At 37.7% G+C, this 22,844-nt stretch overlaps 1 protein-coding gene across 2 annotated transcripts in view; it reads right to left on the reverse strand.

The window, feature by feature from the left end:
* Nucleotides 1–22,844, reverse strand: part of Nplp1 (Neuropeptide-like precursor 1) — a 243,734-nt gene that overhangs the window by 10,654 nt on the left and 210,236 nt on the right. The window contains exon 3 of one of the 2 annotated variants that reach the window (XM_069849633.1): nt 13,635–13,916. The exons of the other annotated variant lie outside the window; for it this stretch is intronic. Within the exon in view, the coding sequence (XP_069705734.1) occupies nt 13,660–13,916 (257 nt within the window). The 3' untranslated portion in view covers nt 13,635–13,659. The remainder of the gene's footprint in view (nt 1–13,634; nt 13,917–22,844) is intronic. 2 annotated transcript variants of the gene reach the window in all.

The raw sequence follows: 22,844 nt of genomic DNA on the forward strand, positions 1-22,844 counted from the left end.
TTCATATTGGCGACGTTAGCCCTTAAATTCGCAAAGTATCCTATAGGATACAACAGTTTAATAGGATATATGCTATAATTTTAATAGAATAATAGAAAAAAAATGGTAGGAAAATTAAAATTTCACATTACTGTAATATTGTATAACATATAAAATATGGACATTGCGATAGTTGTTTTCTTTACAGTCCGACATAGTTTAATAAACTAGTGTGAGAAATGAAGTTTTGCCAATTTAAGGGTTAGTCATTAAATGTTCGTAGTTGTAGTCTTTTCCCGAAGAATTTACTAAAGCTACAATTCGAAATTTTCGAGAAGAATTGCGAGGTCGTGAATATGAATCATGGAAGACCCTTTCAGGACGGGGAAAAGGTGTTGAGATGTATAGCGAAGTAACAGCCGCCAACAGTTGGATTGCAAACAAGAAAGGACTTTTGACTAGTGAATGGATATCTAGCCTGAAAAGACAGCAAATTTAGCAGCTGTTCATTCCGTTCCCGGCAGATCTCTCGACGGTACCCGGTGCAGACATGGCTGCCCGGAGAGTGAAACTTTAGCACACGTCTTGGGATTCTGTGAACAGGGATTGCTTTTGAGGAACTCTAGACATCATCTTGTAAGATCCAAAATTGCTGCCGCATTAAGAAATAAGGGATGGATAGTAGAAGAAGAAATCTCCTGTCTAGCTGAAAATGGGTCAACGAGACGAGTAGATATTTTAGCGTACAATGCTGACACTAAACAGGGCATCATTGTGGACCCCACGATACGTTTTGAAGTAGAATGTCATCAGTCAGCCGAGCCTACAGTCAACTATTTCAAGCTGAAATATGCCTTAATTCACGTCGAGGTATTCGGCTTGTTCATAGGTGCTCGAGGGACTCTACCAGCTTTTTTCGAAGAATTTCGACGGCAGTTTACTCTGCCAACATCTCTGAGGGGTGACATTGTGATAATTGTGTTAAAAAAATCCTGCCAAATCCTGATTAATCACATGGTGCCACATTATTAGCAATTGTAATTTTTCACGCCCTTTTCTTTGTTTCTCTTTAAAATTTAATATCTATGTTTACATATGTATAATAATTTTTTGAGGATATACTGAGTCCGTAAGGGCTACCCTCAATGGGGGGCAGTTTAATATTATTATTATTAGATAGAACTGGTACGAATTCTGTTCAATACCGTGCATTATTTTCGCGAAGCAAGAAACTTCATTCAAGTGCTCTGTTATGTTTGTCATTATGCGACGACTGAAAATAATTTTATGCGACCTGATATTGCCGAAGTAGCTTTCTTAATACTCAATCCATTGTACAGTAGTTACTTTCTTACATCCTACTTATTCACACAACTATAAATTTAGAACTTTTCTAAACATTATATTATGTGAATAGCTAATCTTTTGAGACGGAGATTATAATGAAAGGGGTAATGTGGAGAGTGTTAGTAGACTGACGAGAGAATAACGAAAGAACCAAGAGAAAACCCTCACAACCTCGACTTTGTCAACTACAAATAAAACTCCACCATGGCTGAGATTTGAACTCGAATCTGCTGTTTTCGTAAGCCAGTGTTTTGCCAACTAAGTTACCAAGTCGGCTAACAGCTATCCCAGGCTCGGAGAACTAGGCGACAATTGTGGAGTTGCATCACTCACCCCTTCCTTCCATCCCCGCGTCATTGACTTGGTAGGGGAGGGGATTTGTATTCAGTGTCTGTCATGTGATTGCGTACGGGCCACAGTTACGTCATTCAACGCCGGTGGACTGTGGACAGGGAACCAACGCTTTCCCCATGCTTTCCACCCCTCTCTTGCCAGTTCTGGATCCCTGAGCTATCCTAATGTTTTTTTGATTGGTTATTTTACGACGCTCTATCAACTGCTATGGTTATCTAGCGTTTGAGTGAGATCAAGGTGATAATACCTGCGAAATGAGTCCAGGGTCCAGCGCCGAAAGCTATCCAGCGCCACCAGCGTGGCTCAGCCGGTTAAGGCGCTTGCCTGCCGGTCTGAAGTAGCGCTCGGGCGCGGGTTCGATCCCCGCTTCAGCTGATTACTTGGTTGGGTTTTTTCCGAAGTTTTCCCCAACCATAAGGTGAATGCAGGTAATCTATGGCGAATTCTTGGCCTCATTTCGCCAAATACGGTACTATCTCGCTATCACCAATATCATCGACGCTGAATAACCTAGTAGTTGATACAGCGTCGTTAAATAACCAACTAAAAAACTATACAGCATTTATTCTTAATGGGTTGAGAGAAAACACCTGACAAAATCTCAACCAGGTAACTTGTCCCAACCTGAATTTGAACCCGGAACCGCTCGTCCACGGTCAGACATGCTAACCGTTACTCCACAGCGGTGGACTCCTAATGTTAAATCGAAAATAAAACTAAAATACGGTTTACACTTACAAGCGTAAAGCAAGATTTCGAGAGGTACGATTTACATTGTTTTGTATAGTGAACTTGTGCTAGAGTGTTAAGTTCTGCATCAAGAGAATGCTTAGTCTTTGAAGCAAGTTAAAGTAGTTATTCAGTTACTTGTTTACACTACGCACGTCGTCTTTCTTACTACTACTAGTCTACCGGAAATACGTAATTTCCCGAGTCTTGAACCGAGCTTTCATTTCGCAGAGCACACCGGAAGCTCAAGTCTCTGTATCAACAGTCCTCACAACCTCTGATGAAGAAGGATTTGCTCTGAGCCGGGATCTCCGGGGCAGTTCCCCGCAATGTGCAAAAACGCTTCAAGTAACATCTTTATAGTGATAAATGCTACTATAGGGCTTTTTTCTGTTACTAATACACGTTGTGCCATATGGAAACGGAAGAAATATGGATATTTATTCCTTACTAACTGTAGTATAAGGGAGTAACTATTCAATCCTATTGTTTGCTATCTGAATGTACGTTCATCTCTCTTTCTAAAGTTCTCATAAGCTTTTTTGGATTCATATTGAACTCTCAGTCGAGACTTCACAACGTAATATTTGAAGGGGACGCGGTGGGACTGCCGTGACTTTGGGTCGGCAAACACAAATATGTAGGCAGGATTTGAACCCACATCCTGGCCACTGTGCAGTGTCAAAACTGTGCTTTGACTACAGTGGGATGAAATAAATCTTACTAGGTATTTCTCTTCTGTCTACCTGTAGGTTTTTGTTTGTTTTTTGCACTCCTTATTGAAGTTTCCAAGAAATCAATGTTTTGTTTTTTAATGAGGCTTTTAACGGACATCTGGTGTTGTGAGATTTTCGTCATGACTACAACTAGACAACACTAGGTATGACACTGACATTACACAAAATTCCAAGAAAATGTCGAGATTCGGACCTACAAACATGTTCTGTATTTAGTGTCAAAGTGAAGCCTTTGTTGTTGTGTAGACCTACTATACCATGGTTTGATTAGGCTTGGCGTGGCTTTTCGATGGTCACAACCGAAACAGATTCTTGCACTCTGGCTTGTTTTGGCCCATTGTGTGCTCTACATATGTATACGATATACAGGATGTTAAAAAAAAGTATCCAATATTTTAGGAGATGACAATGTGCATCAAAACAAGAAAATAATATCTAATAAACATGAGTCCTACAATACATACTTTCTGAGATCTGAACACTTGTTCATAAGAGGTGCTCAATGTGACGTCCATTCATAGCAATGCATTTCTCTGCCCTACAATACAGAAGACTACCCGATAATCATACCGTAGTTGACACCCCTGGTATGGAATAATGATATGTCGCAAGGAATACTGAAAACAAAAGTCAGGTTGCGGATATGAGCGGGATTCAACAGAGATGGTGTTGTGAATTTTCGTAATCAGCAAGTGTAGGCTGATGAAAATCCCCATGCAGCTGAAGAAACAAGGCATCAGCATCAATTCTCAATCAACTTATGGGCAGGCGTTCTTGGTGATAGATTAATAGGGCCATACGTGCTACCACAGAGATTAACTGGGGATCGTTATCAGGACTTTCTTATTAATGTATTGTAACAAATTTCAAAGAGTGCGTGATTCCTCACGCCAAAGGGCAGAGAAATGCATTGCCATGAATGGACGTAACATTGAGCACCTCTTATGAACAAGTGTTCAGATCTCAGAAAGTATATGTTGTAGGACTCATGTTTATTAGACATTATTTTCTTGTTTTGATGCATACTAGCACCTCCTAAAATACTGGATACTTTTTTTTAACATCTTGTATATCAGTCGGACCCCTGCCACTTAGTCATTCGTAACGAGTGCACCTCTGTACTTGTGGTTGGACATTGTATCCATTGTCACACATACTGTGACACGAGGGTTGGCCAACAAAGGGGAACAAAATAGGTAGAACTTTAAATGAGACGGATTCAATCCGGCATCGGAACTTGAATCCGGTGTGGCTTAGTGGATAAAGCGTCAGCACATAAAGCTGGAAACCCGGGCTCGAGTCCTGGTGCCGGAGAGAAATTTCCTCTGTTCTACCGATTCTTCTACATATACGATGAGTATCCATGTCAGAGATGTGACCTGGGTGACATTCGTGAATCCCATGCTGACAGGGGCAGGGCATAGTTGCGCCCCGCGGTCAGATAAAATGCAGCAGATAAAAAGGGGTCCCTGTTTTGTGGGCATAGTTGCGCCCCCTTCCCATCAGGTAGAGAAAAGGGGATAGCATAGTTGCGCCCCGAGGAAATAGGTAGAGAAAAAACACTACGGAAACTAGAGCCTCGTAATCAACCAACCTTATTGATTTCTTGTGCGATTTAATATTCATTATCGATACTGTTAAAATGAACACCATATAGTTGGCAGTAATTTATTAACTGTTTTTGTACTGTTTATGCAGTGATTATCAATAGCCTACCGTTAAAATGAACACCATGAAGTTGGCAGTACTTTATTAACTGACATATTCAAATGAGTGAGCCGTTGGAATATGGGAGCTTAGCAGTCTTTGACATTTTATTAATGATTTTCACACCGTCTGAGGTGTGAGGTTAATTTAAAATGAATGTTAAGTTTAGTGAATAGGGTAAAGAGCTAATAATTCACAATGGTTCTAAGTTTCAATTTTCGAAACTCTGTACCGTAGGGTTAAGATATCGATGTACAAACAAAAAATGCAGTTCATTTATTGTGTGTGATCGATAAAAAAAAGTGTTATTTTAAGTAGTAAAATTGATCATACGCTAGGCCTACCTGATTCCAATGCAGCTATCACTGTAATATTTGTAAGTAATTTGTTTATATTATGACAATCACTTTCGTGTGTACTATGCCCATCGGGGCGCAACTATGCCATGTCCATTCTGCTACCTGATTTCTTCGGGGCGCAACTATGCCATGTCCCTTCTGCTACCTGATTTCATCGGGGCGCAATTATGCCATGCCTAGGCCTCCCAATTGACCGCGGGGCGCAACTATGCCATACCGTCTGACAGGTGGGCCATTCTGCCTAAGACCTGACAGTCAGGTACCATCCTCAGACGAGTACCGCATAAACCCGAGGACCTCGAGCCCTCAGGCCTTATTATATCAGCATTTTAATCCTGTTCTACCCTCAATTCTACACCAGAGTGTAGGTGGAATAAAAGAGGGAAACGGAGTAGCCCGAGAAAACTCTCTGCAATGTCTGTTACGGGGACAAGGACTAATTGGGACTTCCTGGTCTCTGATAGGGTCAAAACCCTGATAGAACTGATATTTAACCCTTACGGGAATTTCAGTGAAGTCCGAAAGGCTTAGGTAGTCAAATTCACTCTCCTCACAATGGCGCTCGGATATATTAAAATATACGAAAGAGAGAGTGGTATGCGGAAAGCAAAGGGAAGCTACTACATTTATCTTTCCCTAGAAAAACTTAAAAAATGGCATGATGAGTTGGTTGAGTCACTGGCTAAGAAGAAATTGCCTTCTGAATGATGCACTGGAAGGAATGGTAAACGTAAGACAAGTTCGGGGTAGAACAATGTATCAATGTATAGACAACATTTAGAAATATGGATCGTATGCGGAAAAAAAGAGGCTGACGGAAAATAGAAAAAATTGGAGAATGCTGGGTTTGCAGTGAAAGACCGGCCCTTGGGTAGTGTGCAATATTTATATCCATTTGAACTTGACTGAAAACATTTTGTATAGTAGAATACTTATTTAAAAATGGCTTTTAAGGAACTCGCAGGTTCATTGCCTCCCTCACATAAGCCCGCCATCGGTCCCTATCCTGTGCAAGATTAATCCACTCTCTATCATCATATCCCACCTCCCTCAAATCCATTTTAATATTATCCTCCCATCTACGTCTCGGCCTCCCCAAAGGTCTTTTTCCCTCCGGTCTCCCAACTAACACTCTATATGCATTTCTGGATTCGCCCATACGTGCTACATGCCCTGCCCATCTCAAACGTCTGGATTTAATGTTCCTAATTATGTCAGGTGAAGAATACAATGCGTGCAGCTCTGCGTTGTGTAACTTTGTCCATTCTCCTGTAACTTTATCCCTCTTAGTCCAAAATATTTTCCTAAGAACCTTATTAACACACACCCTTAATCACTGTTCCTCTCTCGAAGTGAGAGTCCAAGTTTCACAACCATAAAGAACAACCGGTAATATAACTGTTTTATAAATTCTAACTTTCAGATTTTTTGTCAGCAGACTGGATGACAAAAGCTTCCCCACCGAATAATAACACGCATTTCCCATATTTATTCTGCGTTTAATTTCCTCCCGGTGTCATTTATATTTGTTACTGTTGCTCCAAGATATTTGAATTTTTCCACCTCTTCGAAGGATAAATCTCCAATTTTTATGTTTCCATTTCGTACAATATTCTGGTCACGAGACATAATCATATACTTCGTCTTTTCGGGATTTACTTGCAAACCTATCGCTTTACTTGCTTCAAGTAAAATTCCCGTGTTTTTGTGAATTTGTGAATGGCATAATGCACTTCGTTATTTTTAGAAGAAAGTGTCCATAATAAATATGTAAGCCTATTGTAAGATAATGTTGGATGTAAAAATGTTGATTATAGGAGTGCTAGCTTGAGCAAATCACTGCTCAAGTACTTTTTGTTTTAAGGAAGGACATTTAACTGAACTGACCCAGATTCTTTCTCAAAATAATGTAGAAAATAAACACCCTTTCCACTAAGGGTTACAGGTTACAATTACCGTAATTTCACCTACTAAACTTGACGCCAATTTTGGGCTGCAGTGCTAAGGATGGTTAGCCCGAGTGCCGAGATTAGTCGGCTCGTACCTCAGTGAAAAGCTTACAGCTGTGAATGAAATTACTTAGCATAATGAAGGTGCGCAGTTGCGAGTCACACTGTGGTCGAGTCGCTTGAGCTACGTGAAGTGGTTTTGCTGCGATTTATTTGCTGCACGTGGAGGCTTCAGAGGGATTACATGGCTCAAGGCACGAACGTGCTGGCCGCAGCGGGGGACGTGGCTGCTGCCGCAGGCTGCGATCTCAACTTGTGTAGCTTGCCATCAACTTTGTTTTGCGGTTTATGTAACCTATATTTTTCTCCTATTTTGTTCTTATATATCTTATATCTCTTGTGTTTATTTTTCCCTTCTCGATTCCTTTTTTTTCTTTAACTTCTCATATTGCTTCTTTTTATATTCTCTTTCTTCTATTGCTGTCCTATCCCATATTATTTCTTACCTTCCTTCCTTCCTTCCTTCCTTTGTTTCCTTATTAACTTCTGTATTTAGTTCTTTTATTCGTCCGTCACTCACTTAGACCTATTTTTACGATCGCCAGTTTTAAGGCTTATATGAAGAGTTCAGAGCCATAGTGGGCCAAGCATCATTTATTAAAGACGGAAAAAGCAAGGGTTAAAGTTAAGTGATTACCATAGTTTAATGAAAATCGATGTATCATTTAGTTTGAATGTATATACTTGATATTATTTGCTATATGTTTTCATTGAATTATGGTAGTAACTTCATTTTAATCCTTGTTTTCTACGGTTTTAGTAAATGGCACTTGGCCCACTATGGTTCTGAACCCTTCATATTACTTACTTACTGGCTTTTAAGGAACCCGTAGGTTCATTTCCGTCCTCACATAAGCCCGCCATTGGTCCCTATCCTGAGCAAGATTAATCCAGTCTCTACCATCATATCCTACCTCCCTCAAATCCATTTTAATATTATCTTCCCATCTACGTCTCGGCCTCCCCAAAGGTCTTTTTTCCTACGGCCTCCCAACTAACACTCCTTATGCATTTCTGGATTCTCCTATACGTGCTACATGCCCTGCCCATCTCAAACGTCTAGATTTTATGTTCCTAATTATGTCAGATGAAGTATACAATGCGTGCAGCTCTGCGTTGTGTAACTTTCTCCATTCTCCTGTAACTTCATCCTTTCTTAGCCCCAAATATTTTCCCAAGAACCTTATTCTCAAACACCCTTAATCTCTGTTCCTCTCTCAAAGTAAGAGTCCAAGTTTCACAACCATACAGAACAGCCGGTAATATAACTGTTTTATAAATTCTAACTTTCAGATTTTTTGACAGAAGACTAGATGACAAAAGCTTCTCAACCGAATAATAACAGGTATTTCCCATATTTATTGTGCGTTTAATTTCCTCCCGAGTGTCATTTATATTTGTTACCCTTCATATTACACTATCAAATTTCTGTGTCATAAAAGTCTGATAAAATATATATGATAAAATCTTTTACAGTGCAATATAGCATCTTTGATCACATGTAGCTATGACATAGTTTTGTGATAAAAGTTATGGTCATCATCATACCTTTGATAAAATCTGTGACTGAGAAGAAAGGAAATGGCGGACATTAAGTACACATGGTGTGTGAAGACCACAAAACTTTTAATATCATATTATGAGTCACATGAAATGTTTCGTCATTCATTATAGAATTTCACATCTTCACACTGAACTTCTCTCAGTAGAGTTTGATGGATTCCTTTTGTTTCTTTTCTGCTTACCCCAATCTCTAGACTAAATCGTCGGCTTAGAGTGTAAACCTGCTAACAAAAAGGAAATTTTATAGGGGAAACAAGAAACTGAGTATAAATTAACTCTGAAACTTCACCACCTGTACTTTGGATTTAGTCCTAATATTTCAGAGTTAATTTATACTCAGTTTTTGTTTCTTCTGTAAAATTTCCTTTTTGTTGGTTAGCAGGTTTACACTCTAAGCCGACGAAATAAATTTTTTCTTTGATTTCTTCTTTAGTATTAATGCAATATCCATCACTGCATTTAAAATTGCAAAAAGCATAGAAGTGTTGTGGATCCATTATATTAGAACTGTGATGAAAGATATGATAAAAGCTTTGACATAGTGTAATACTGTATACTCAAAATCTTATATTTGATCATATTTATTTGATCAAAAATTTTATCATATTCTATGACACAGAAATGTGAAAGTGTAATATAGGCCTAAATAGGGACAGTACTGTATCCCAGGGCGTACGAAGATAAGGTTAGTTGATCATAGACCAGTGATGTCAAAGCAAGCGCATTTTTCTGACCTTGGCGTAGTGAGCGGGCATCAAGCGCTACTTACGGAAGAGGAATAAGTGGCCTGTTTGGAGTAAGAAAACAGTGGTGCACAAATTTCAAACGGAACGTGAAATTTTATGTCGTTATTTTTATATGGCTCCTTTCTATTTGATATTATCTATATTGTCTGCAAAATAAAAGTATTTACACCAACTTTTTGATATTGCAGTTGTGTTTTAAACGTTAATAACATAATAAAGAGTTAAGAAGGAATATTCACACAAATTCCATAGTACCAATAACTATACTGTACTAAGTGAATGAAACATATCATCATAAAGAAAGTGATATCCCAAAAAAAAGGGACTGAGTATGCCATGATAAGTTGGAATTGATCTTGGTGGTATCTTTAGCCTTATAAAAGTAATCAATTAACTAATAATCAAAACAATATTATAGTACAAAGCAAAGTTACCTAGGTACTGTATATGTTTTAAATGTAACTAATATTAGATAACAAAACTCTTATCGCATTATGCTTTTAAGGTGATATTGGTGAGCAACTTCCTATCATCAGAATATTAAATTATTTTCTCGAAACCTGCTGAAACTATAGAGCTGACATTTTTATAACACATGGCACATATCTTTTGCTTATGATATAACAGTAGTTGCTTTGTTAATTCATTTTCTTACAGGCATTAATTTTCCATGCGAATATTTTCAAATTTGTAATACACTATCTTCAGTAATACGTATTTACGGTATATTAGATTTACGACAACATTGATTCAGTACATGTAAGGCTAGCTACTAAATAAATAGGCCTATATATGAAAATTTCACTTTTATATAAAAAAAATTGAAAAAATATTCCTTTTGAATAAAAAATCGAACTTGTGAAAAATGAGCATTAAAATTAAAACTAACACACTTACATTCTTATAATGCATTTGTACTTCTCAGACATATTAAAAAATTAACATGGATACAGTTTTAATAAGTTCTCTTCCCTTTATCCATTGAATCAGTGCTGGCCACCCCTGTATATAGCTCAACCAAGCGGCATATACTACCTCGTCTGTCTCTTTCCTTTCAGCTGTAAAGCGCTCAGGCTCTCCTGAGCTCTAAAGCGCGCGCTTGCTCCTATGGGCATCAATTGACATCACTGTCATAGACTATATTGACGTGACGTCATGTTTGGCGTGGGGCAAAGGTACTATCAGGGAACATTAAGCATCTTGTTTGTGATGTTGCTGACATTCTATTCATGATTCAAAACTGCACTCCGCTGGCTATTCGCAATGCATTCTAGTCATAAAGAATGATACTACGATCTTTCCTACAATTTAAATTATTTATTCATTTATTTAATTGATTTATTTTTACTGGCAGAGTTAAGATAAGCTGAAATGTTACATTAATAGAATAACAACACGAAAGGTTTTTACAGACATTTATTTATTACTTGAAGTTGCAATTATTTAAAACGCAATTTTCAAAGTTAAATTTTGTTGGAATTTCTTGACTGTCTGTGATTGACACTGAAGTATTGTCCGAGGCGTCTCATCAGATAAGATATTATTGCCCAGTGGGAATAAAAAATCTAGGTAGACCAACAAAGACGGCAATGTAGCAGCAGGCCTTAGTCAAAGATCTAAGGTTGTGAATTAATTAATAGGCTTATACGATGTAAGAATAATGGAACGGAGAAAAATTCTCTCCGGCGCCGGGATTTGAACCCGGGTTTTCAGCTCTACGTGCTGATGCTTTATCCACTAAGCCACACCGGATACTACCCCGGCGTCGGACAGAATCGTCTCAGATTAAGCTCCAACTCTTGGGTTCCCTCTAGTGGCCGCCCTCTGCACTACGTCATAGATGTCTATGAACGTAGGACCGAAGTCCACACATGTGCTGAGGTGCACTCGTTATGAGTGACTAGTTGGCCGGGATCCGACGGAATAAGCGCCGTCTTAAACCACGAAGTGATTTACGCATATCATATATATTATTTTAATGTACCGTTCGTGATTTAAGACGGCGCTTATTCCGTCGGATCCCGGCCAACTAGTCACTCATAACGAGTGCACCTCAGCACATGTGAGGACTTCGGTCCTACGTTCATAGACATCTATGACGTAGTGCAGAGGGCGGCCACTAGAGGGAACCCAAGAGTTGGAGCTTAATCTGAGACGATTCTGTCCGACGCCGGGGTAGTATCCGGTGTGGCTTAGTGGATAAAGCATCAGCACGTAGAGCTGAAAACCCGGGTTCAAATCCCGGCGCCGGAGAGTATTTTTCTCCGTTCCATTACTCTTACATCGTATGATGACGCAGAATATCTGCATGGAAATATCATATGTACTTTGGTACATTAAAATAATATATATAATAGGCTTATGTTTAGGCAGGTTTTACTTAAGATGATATGGACACATACATTGTATGAAATGAAGACGTCCAAAGGGAATTTTAGATTGGGGAATTAAGAAAAACCGTTGCTTACGAGATTATACATGGATGCCTCATCAGAAAATTGGAGCTATGAAATCTGAAGATGCTTTGGAAGTAAAATACCAAACAAGACATTAACTTCAACATTGACATTGGTACTCTGGTACCTTCCTTACAATTTTTAAATACTGTAATATTTTAGGCCCTTATCTTTTCCACTAATTCGTAATGAAATTGCATTAGGACACTGTCTTCTTAATTCAGTGCTTCACCATGATGTCATAGTTTAAAAAAAATAGTCCATGAAGGCCGTGATTCAAGCATTTATGTTCAAAGCTCTGTAGTTTGTAACGAGCTTGAGTTTTTGAGGGTACTAGGAACAATAGAATGTCCCGATACTATTTCTCATTGTCTGTAATGAGGCGATAGTAGCGATCCTAGTGGTTAGCAACTGTCTATGGATGCATATTCCCTACGTATTGAGCTTCGTGACTGTATATACTAGACTGTGATTTACTAGTCACCTAGGGTGCTATTCATAGACATTTCGCAGCACGCGCTACGAGCGTACTAAGCTAGCCCCGGCTATCGACTGGTTACTTGTACAGAATTCAAATCATATCCTATCGCTAACACTGGTTTATGAATACGAAAAACGCTGATCATCCACCGGAAATCCGCGCTAAAATGTCTATGAATACGGCCCTTAGTTGCTAGTCACTAAACCCCATTTCAGTTTGGTTGATAGGCTTTCCCCTCTACTCATATTCCCTATTCTTAGTGAAGGGGAAGATGCTACTGTCCATTTCACAAACATTCGACTAATTGACTTCCTACATAGTGACAAATTTTATTTCTGAAAGGGTTTACCGATACTCTATATTTCGAAAGTCCATACTAAGCGCTTATATTTCATCTTATTCATTAAAAAGCTGCTGAGAGCAGAAGATAAATGTTTTCTCCACCGCTAGTTGCTATTCTACAGCATACACAATGGGACAATCTGCACTGTGTCGCTCCCCCTGACTTCATAATACAAACTGACATTCCTAAATGTAACTAATTATATTAGTTGAATATCGTAAGAACTACATAAAAAATATACTGTAACATGTAATTGTCAAACATCTGTGACACTGTACTTTATATTCACTTATGTACTTTATTTAATATTTTATTTTCTAGTGTGTACAGCTTGGGTGGTGCAGGTATAAGAGGTAACAGCCACCAGTCTGTCACTGGCGGACTCTCAACTTGTATGAAATGTCGTTTAGTGTGTAGTATGGACTTGAGCTTTGAGACACGGCCTTACAAAGCGTCTTATTAAGAAACACAACTGTGATTGGTTGATCTTAAGGCGGTTCAGAAACGTTATTGGTCAATATCGCAAACTTATCCCGTAAGTTGAATACTCACTTAAAGCTGAAGCCAATAATACAAGCAAAAGAATTGTCTAGGATAAGATAGTAGAAAATATCTAAAGAATCAAATTAGGGGAATATACATTACATAAAAAAATACTTTCTGCAGACGACCAACTACAATTATCCGAGTCGGGAGATGACCTCTAAAGTTCAGTCATGTACCTGAATAATATTCCAGCTAATAGAACATTTTGTGTACAGATAGGTTGTCGAAAATATTTCTCAAGCTTGGGACGGATCTCATTTTTTTGTGGTCTCAGGTACCTGGATCGAGGACTGGCGAAAGCGGTTAATGGTAGAGGATACGATCGCCAGAGGCGAACGTGTGCCGCGCGTCGGCCAGGGCGGACCGGGGTGCGGCCGCCTTGTCGTCTTCGTCTTCCGCGGGCGCCAGAGGGGCGGGAGACGCCCGGCCCGAGCGACTGTAGCGGGAGCTCCGAAAAGCGGGCAGCCAGCCCAGTCGGGCCAGCGAGCCGATGTGACGCTTCGTCAGCGGACTGCGGTTCCTGTTCCCATCACGGAACCATCCGCTCCTGGCCACGGAGCCTGTAAGTCCAACACCTGAAGAATCCTCTCGTAGGCTATGTTGGAAAGGGGAAGGGCATGACGATCTACCATGCAGATTGTTATTTTCTACACTGGGTGTTAACGACACGGATGTACACTACGTTCATCTTCTACGTTTCAGAAAGAGACAATAACGGATCTACCATGCAGATTGTATTTAACCACACTGAACGTTGAAAAGTACCACAAATCTCCTGTTTGCGTTTGGAGAAGAAATATGGCTTCTCTACCATGCAGGTGATATTTTCTACACTTGGTGTTAATGACACGGATATACATTACGTTCATCTTCTACGTTTCAGAAAGAGACAATAACGGATCTACCATGCAGATTGTATTTAACTACACTGAACGTTGATAAGTACCACAAATCTTCTGTTTACGTTTGGAGAAGAAATATGGTGCTCTACCATGCAGGTGATATTTTCTACACTTGGTGTTAATGACACGGATATACACTACGTTCATCTTCTACGTTTCAGAAAGAGACAATAACGGATCTACCATGCAGATTGTATTTAACTATACTAAACGTTGATAAGTACCACAAATCTCCTGTTTACGTTTGGAGAAGAAATATGGCGCTCTACCATTCAGGTGATATTTTCTACACTTGGTGTTAATGACACGGATATACACTACGTCCATCTCCTACGTTTCAGAAAGAGACAATAACGGATCTACCATGCAGATTGTATTTAACCACACTGAACGTTGAAAAGTACCACAAATCTCCTGTTTGCGTTTGGAGAAGAAATATGGCTTCTCTACCATGCAGGTGATATTTTCTACACTTGGTGTTAATGACACGTATATACACTACGTTCATCTCCTACGTTTCAGAAGGAGACAATAACGGATCTACCATGCAGATTGTATTTAACTATACTAAACGTTGATAAGTACCACAAATCTCCTGTTTGCGTTTGGAGAAGAAATATGGCTTCTCTACCATGCAGGTGATATTTTCTACACTTGGTGTTAATGACACGGATATACATTACGTTCATCTTCTACGTTTCAGAAAGAGACAATAACGGATCTACCATGAAGATTGTATTTAACTACACTGAACGTTGATAAGTACCACAAATCTTCTGTTTACGTTTGGAGAAGAAATATGGCGCTCTACCATGCAGGTGATATTTTCTACACTTGGTGTTAATGACACGTATATACAGTACGTTCATCTTCTACGTTTCAGAAAGAGACAATAACGGATCTACCATGCAGATTGTATTTAACTATACTAAACGTTGATAAGTACCACAAATCTCCTGTTTGCGTTTGGAGAAGAAATATGGCGCTCTACCATTCAGGTGATATTTTCTACACTTGATGTTAATGACACGGATATACACTACTTTCATTTTTTACGTTTCAGAAAGAGAAAATAACGGATCTACCATGCAGATTATATTTAACTATACTAAACGTTGATAAGTACCACAAATCTTCTGTTTACGTTTGGAGAAGAAATATGACGCTCTACCATTTAGGTGATATTTTCTACACTTGGTGTTAATGACACGGATATACACTACGTCATCTTCTACGTTTCAGAAAGAGACAATAACGGATCTACCATGCAGATTGTATTTAACTATACTAAACGTTGATAAGTACCACAAATCTCCTGTTTGCGTTTGGAGAAGAAATATGGCTTCTCTATCATACAGGTGATATTTTCTACACTTGGTGTTAATGACATGGATATGCACTACGTTCATCTTCTACGTTTCAGAAAGAGACAATAACGGATCTACCATGCAGATTGTATTTAATTATACTAAACGTTGATAAGTACCACAAATCTCCTGTTTGCGTTTGGAGAAGAAATATGGCTTCTCTACCATGCAGGTGATATTTTCTACACTTGGTGATAACGACATGGATATAGGGTAAAGCTGCCTAATGCCGTGATACCCCTAATTCCGTGATACGTTTTTTTTTTTTTCACTGAATATCACGGGATTGGGTATCTTGTTTGGAAATTCACTGATGTCTCAAAAGTAGGTGAAAGATGCACTCTTTGGAGAAAGATGTTTGGCGCTATGATCGAACGGCAAAGCTTTGACTGACATTCAGTTTTAAAAAAGTATCACGGGATTAGAGGTATCACGGCATTAGGCAACTTTACCATACATCACGTTCATCTTCTACGTTTCAGAAAGAGACAATAACGGCTCTACCATGCAGACTGTATTTAACTACACTGAACGTTGAAAAGTACCACAAATCTCCTGTTTGCGTTTGGAGAAAAAATGTGGCCTCTCTACCATGCAGACGGTATTTTACTACACAAGGTGTTATTACAGAATGTACATTAATGTTCTTCTTCTGCGTTGAAACAATATAACTTATCTACCATGCGGATGTTTTACTACACAGGATGTTCACGAAATGGAATATGCAACTATCCTCTTCTGCGTTCGGAGAAAGATTAGGATACGAGTCTATCATGCAGATTGTGTTCTACTACGCATAGTGTTCACGATTCGGAACATGCCACTACATAAAGTACATTACACAAGAAATATCATTGTGCACAATTTTATGCTTTGTGTTATATTAGATGCACATAATCTTAATTACAATTTTCAAGATAGAATAAGTAAGTTACAAAATGAAGTAGCGACCTACATTTTTACTGAGGCGTCTGGAAATATCACCGCTAGATGACAGTCTTATCAATGTGCGTACAAGCGAAACTAAGAACAGCAATTACAAGATGGCGTCAACTCCACGAGTGTACCATAGACGATTTGAGCCGAGCACGCTTTGCGTCTGGCTAGAAATGATGTATCCAGGACTCGTCACCCGTCACTATCTGCGTTAGCATATCGCCCCCTTCATCCTGTCTCCTCAGATCAAGTCGCCAACATGTTGCACATTTGCCTCCGTCTTAATCTTCACTGACCGACCGACTCGATGTTCCATACTTGTCCACCCTTCAGCACCCAATTGCAGATATTTGGCCGATAAAAATCGCACAACGAAGTGTTGCTCAATGGTACATTCGTGAAAAGGTGCCGCCATCTTGCGACTGCTGCTTTTTTGTTTTATATTGATCGCCTTGTCACCTGGATAATTCTGTCATCTAGCTTCAGGCGCCTCATTTAAAAATGTAGGTCGCTACTTCGATTTCTAACTTACTGACTCGTCTGTATAGGCCTATTGAGCAATGTATAGTTGTAGTACAAAACAGATCAATCCAGTCTATGCAGGACGACATTAAATTAACATACTGTATTGATGGCGATTTAGTGGCTAGAGCGCTGGACTTTTAATCCTGTGGACGTGGATTCGATCCCCTGCGTACCACGAATTTATTATGTGACACAGTTGATTGGGAAAGCCTAGTAAATTTACTGTAACTTAATAATTCGTTTGTTATTAAATATTTTGGTAGGTTATCCTGACTGTTTAATTTAGTAGAAAGCTAAAAATATACATTTCCTAATGTAGTCGGAAATAGTAATGATTAATTTAAAATAAAATATACAGTTTTAACCTCAACTTGGATTTGTGTCTCATTGCTTCTTTATTAATTCTTGTGTTAAATGAGAGTATACCTTTCACGCGAGATTATTTAATGATAACTCAATTGTTTGAATTTATACATAATTACATAATTTTGACAGCATTAACTAAAATATATTTCTTATACACAAAAATTATAATTATCGCTGCTGTTTCTACAGCAAATACTTAGATTAAAAATAATACTATAATTTAATGGCCAACATGAATAAAACATAGGGTAATAAAGGTAACAAAGTATTACCATTTAAAACATCAGCGTTGAAAATGGGGAAATGCATTTAAGCTGCATACAGTAAATACATTATTATTAGAATTCCCTCTATATCTGCCTCATGTGCTAACAAATAAATAACTGTCAGCTCCATGTTGTCAGCCATCATGACTTAAAAAAACACTTATTGGCACGCTGTTACAAAAACAAGTCGACTCTATCTCCTACCGCACGCACCAGCAGAATTTCACGCACGGTGCGTCGGATCCGTGGCTCTTGGAAACCATCGCTTTACAGAGGATGGAATAGTCCACTGCAGTGCAGCAATGACAGTAATTTAGCTGGATATCATTATTTTGAAAAAAAAAAAAATGGTTTATTTAATGACGCTCGCAACTGCAGAGGTTATATCAGCGTCGCCGGTGTGCCGGAATTTTGGACCCGCAGGAGTTATTTTAAATGCCAGTAAACCTATTGACATGAGCCTGTCGCATTTAAACACACTTAAATGCCATCGATCTGGGCCGGGATCGAGTATAGAAGGTCAGCGCTATACCGAGGCCGACATTTTGAAAATCTATAGTAAATAATAATGATTTTATCCACATTTAACATACGAATCATTACTATGTTGTAAAACTTTATGGAAATATTGTTTAAGTAAATTTATAATGCATACACAATATGATTACTTTTTTTTTTTTTAACTTTAAGGGTAGAGAGTTACGAACGCATACCAAAATTATGGCAAAACATACAGTAACACTTTCGACAATATCTACCATAAGATTTAAGATAGCCATACAAAACATTTATCACTGAATCTTGAAAGAATGCTGAATTGAATGGCTTATGGTTTACTTAATTTAGATTATTCATTTGTCCTTCACATTTGTTTAATTGTTACAACAAATCGAAAAGATACTTAAACATAAGATCACATAGGTACATTTTCCTGGTAAACTAGTTAAGCTACTGGTCCCAAATTTTTGCCGGATCTTACATATTGCCTTGTGATAGTGAAACTAAGTTTTTATTTTTATAACTTGAAAATTAAATGTTTCATAATTTTATACGCTACATGCATTAAAAATTATTTTTTCCAAACTCTAATGTTTTTAAATATCACAAAAACCGACAGATCCTTCTTAAATTGAGTAAAAAGTGAGTTTCTTATAGCTATACCTATATTTAAGATCTGATAAAAATTTAGGACCAATGAAATCATTACTTTACAAGGAATTTGTACCTATGTGATCTTATGTTTCAGTGTATTTTCGATTTATTGCAACAATTAAACAAATTATTTAGAACAGATGAATAGCCTAAATTAAGTGAACTGTATGTCATTCAATTCAGATTTCTTTCGAGATTCAGTGCTAAAATTTATGTATGTATAAATATATTGTGGTATTGTTAAAAGTGTCAGTGCATGTTTTGTCATAATGTTTGGATACCTTCATAGCCCGCTGCTCTTAATAGACATTCCACAATGAATCTGTAATAGAAGAGTTACTTGTGTACCCTGAGTTGTAATGATAAGTATAAATATTGTCTTTTCTAACTCGTGTCAGAAGCGGTATTTGACATCAGTTCCTATTTCATATTGCTTTACTTTATTCTCTGTAGCGTAAATATAAATGTGATTCATTGTAAGGGAAATATTCTACATGTGATGTTCTATGATAAAGGCCATGCTACTATGAGTACGTATATAACTGTTTCATAGGCACTACTATTTGATGTAATGTTAGTTTGATAAATAATTAATATGTGCAGTCCACACCTGTAGAGTAACGGTCAGCGCGTCTGGCCGCGAAACCAAGTCGTCCGGGTTCAAATCCCGGTCGGGGCAAGTTACCTGGTTGAGGTTTTTCCGGGGTTTTCCCTCAACCCAATACGAGCAAATGCTGGGTAACTTTCGGTGCTGGACCCCGGACCCATTTCACAGACATTATCACCTTCATTTCGTTTAGACGCTAAATAACCTAGATGTTGATAAAGCGTCGTAAAATAATAAAATAAAATAAATTAATATGTGCAATTTGTAGGACTATTTTTTATTCCACTGTATGGAATGCTTTTCTAAACAAAGTGGATTTTTGCTTATACAGTAGACGTACTCTTATAACAGATATGCAGAGACTAGCTTATTGACTGGGGATAGTTAGAACGTTTGCGGATAGAGAAGGATTTCAAAGGTTTTTGACGTCACACTGCATATTTACTTCAAAAGCAGTATTCGGCGCAGTATCGTCAGTAAGCATGACGGGATGCGGCAAGTGGTACAACCCGAGGTTCTTGACTCCAACGTTGTTCCAAATAGGTAAGAAAAATTTATGTAATTATAGGAAATGTGAGTGATGGAAAAGTGTTACCTCGTTAAAATGTTGCTGAAGCAATTAAAAAGGCTCAGTCTAAAAAGACATTGTATAGTATATCGTAGGAAAGATTATGGAAAATCTTAAGGAGAAACGCACCAACCAAAGGCGGAAATGAATAACCTGCAGAGTGAACCGAACGTAATGCCATTAATTTCAGGGTTTTGTTCTTTGAGATAATTCAAACAAGAGTTTAATACAATTTTACTCGTTTTTGCTTTCTTTTCGAGATAAAAATTGTTATATGTGAAACATTTCATAGTGTGTTTTGAGAAAGCCATAGATTGGATTCCAATATGCTGAGTCAATTTAAGAGACCAGTGTATTATAATAGGCCTAGTAAATGATTGAAATAATTTTAGTTTTGTCCGTTAAATGTGCAGAAATTTGATCTGAACAATTGTAACTTTTCATTCTGCAAAGGAATTTTCTTGAAGGAATAGGTAAGAGATCCTAGACTATGTTACAGATGTAGGTCTTTAAAACATTCCAGTAAACGAATCATGCAGATATTTAATTAATTGTAGGTTATATTTTATTATGTAAATGCTTTATGAGTGTAAAAATTATGCAACTTTGATATTATTTTTACAGGTGATTATTAGCCGTTTTAATATTCTGAATAGTGTTTCATAAAGTGTAACATATGTATATTAAGCGTGAAAAGTTCTGTTTATTTAGCTTTTATAGCAGCTGAGACACAAAAAAAAAAAAAATGAACTTCACTAAATTTTTCTAGGCCAATGGTGTGCCTTCTCCCTTAATATTTGTATCCATTCATTGCAATTATTGACGAGCAGAAAGTCGAATTTGAATTGTTGTATCATCAGCACGGTATGAGCCTCTAGGCCTGTTCCATCTCCATTAGAACTGCTTGGTCTAAGTTAGTCTTGGTCTTCAACATTACGGAGTCCACGTGGTCTATACCAGCGGTGGCCGAAGCGAGAGTCGTGATTAAATCGTGTAATCACAGACATTCAAATGGGTACGAGGAGTTTCCTGTACATTGCTCTGTCCCTACAAGCAGTAAGAGGTGGTTTCGTAAAGAATGAGGAGAACTTTTTTGTTCTGTCGGACAAAATGTAATATGTTTACTTTGCTCAACGGTTCAATTAGGAGTATTTAGAAACTTTGATTACCACGCTGAATAATGTATTATTATTATTATTATTATTATTATTATTATTATTATTACTGACCAATAAGTATGTGTTTCTATAATTCTTCTGTACGTGCATAAATATTGATATTTTTATATCTTCTCTCTAGAAAGATAAAATTATTAGGTTTTATCTCAATTTTAATCTCTTAATCTTTAGATGAGGGTAACTATTTATTAGTTATTCATTTAATAATAATATTGTAGAAAAACTGATTCAATATTACGTGCCAACGAACTGTTAAACGCCAGGAATTGACATGTCTTAAATCATAGCCAGGAAGAGAATGATTACCTAAATAAGTGTAAAGAAGTCAGCTACCTAATGGGGTTTGAAATATCTCCTGCTCTAAAGTATTTTAATAGAACAGAATTTCTCAAAAGAGTAATGATTAAAATAGCTTAAATAACTTGTCCATAAGAAGTTTTTAATTTTGAAAAACTACGAATTTCTCGACCAAGTATCGAGAGAAGAGTTTAGAAAATTCCTGATTATATTCAAGAGGAAGGTTAAAAAAGAAGTCAGAAAAATCGTATATTATCCACTGATGACAGCAGTGACATTACTGATTGAGATTTTTATCCGCGGGATTGATCAAGATGTTAGTACAGGAACCACCACTGGTTGTAGTTTTCATGCCAGCTACCTTTCGTCCATCTCCTTACGTCATAGGATGTCTGTCGCATGTAATCACTGCAGTTCGAGTTTTGGTCACCGCTGGTCTACACTTACAATCAGACATCAACTTGGGGATTATGTGGAAGTAAATTTAAGCACATGAAACGAATGGTCCAGGACGGTATGAACTTAGGAGAAAAGTGATTCGTAATAGAACAGAGAGATTAACAGATGTAATTTTTTTTACATATATTTTTCCTTGAATTGTGAAATAAGTAATTTAATGTGCTCTATATCTTTAGTGATTTAACATTACATATTGTCGTAAATAACTCCACATCGAGTAAAAAGCTATTGCTAGAGACACGAAATACTTCACAGATCAAAATTTATTATAGAATAAGGAGCATGTAATAACCAAGGGGTAAATCATATACTACTATAATTTCCGAGGGGTGGAAATGCTAGAGCTCAGAATTACAGGGCTACATTGCATTTGTTTCCAGTAGAAAAACTCCAAAGGATAGAAGGAGAATTGTGGAATTGTGTTGAGAAGTAGATGGAGGGAAGTCTCTGCTCGACGTGAAGTGAATCTTGAAATCGAATCAGGGAGAAGGAAATTCAAGAATGTTTTGGTACAAATTGGCAAAGAGAATGAAAAAAATTGGATTATCCGCTATGTGTATGGAAACGGAAACAACGGTAATGGAAGTCAAATTGAAGCAACCGACGCCATCCGACGAAAAAAAAAGTTTCATTATTAGTCTCCTAGCAACAAACCGGTGATTTTTGCTTACTCGTTCTATAAACATCTAACAGTACGCAGACCAATAACAGCTCAAATATGCAACGAAAAATTGTTTCTGAATGCGATAATATATTAGGCCTATAATACAAATTGTTATTTGTAATTTTGAACTAACTTTATCTAATCGATGCAGTAATATCTGTAGCCTTGAGAGTTATTATTTGAATTAAATCCACATTAGCC

Source organism: Periplaneta americana, chromosome 16, assembly GCF_040183065.1.
Source record: "Periplaneta americana isolate PAMFEO1 chromosome 16, P.americana_PAMFEO1_priV1, whole genome shotgun sequence".
In the NCBI taxonomy this organism is placed as follows: domain Eukaryota; kingdom Metazoa; phylum Arthropoda; class Insecta; order Blattodea; family Blattidae; genus Periplaneta; species Periplaneta americana.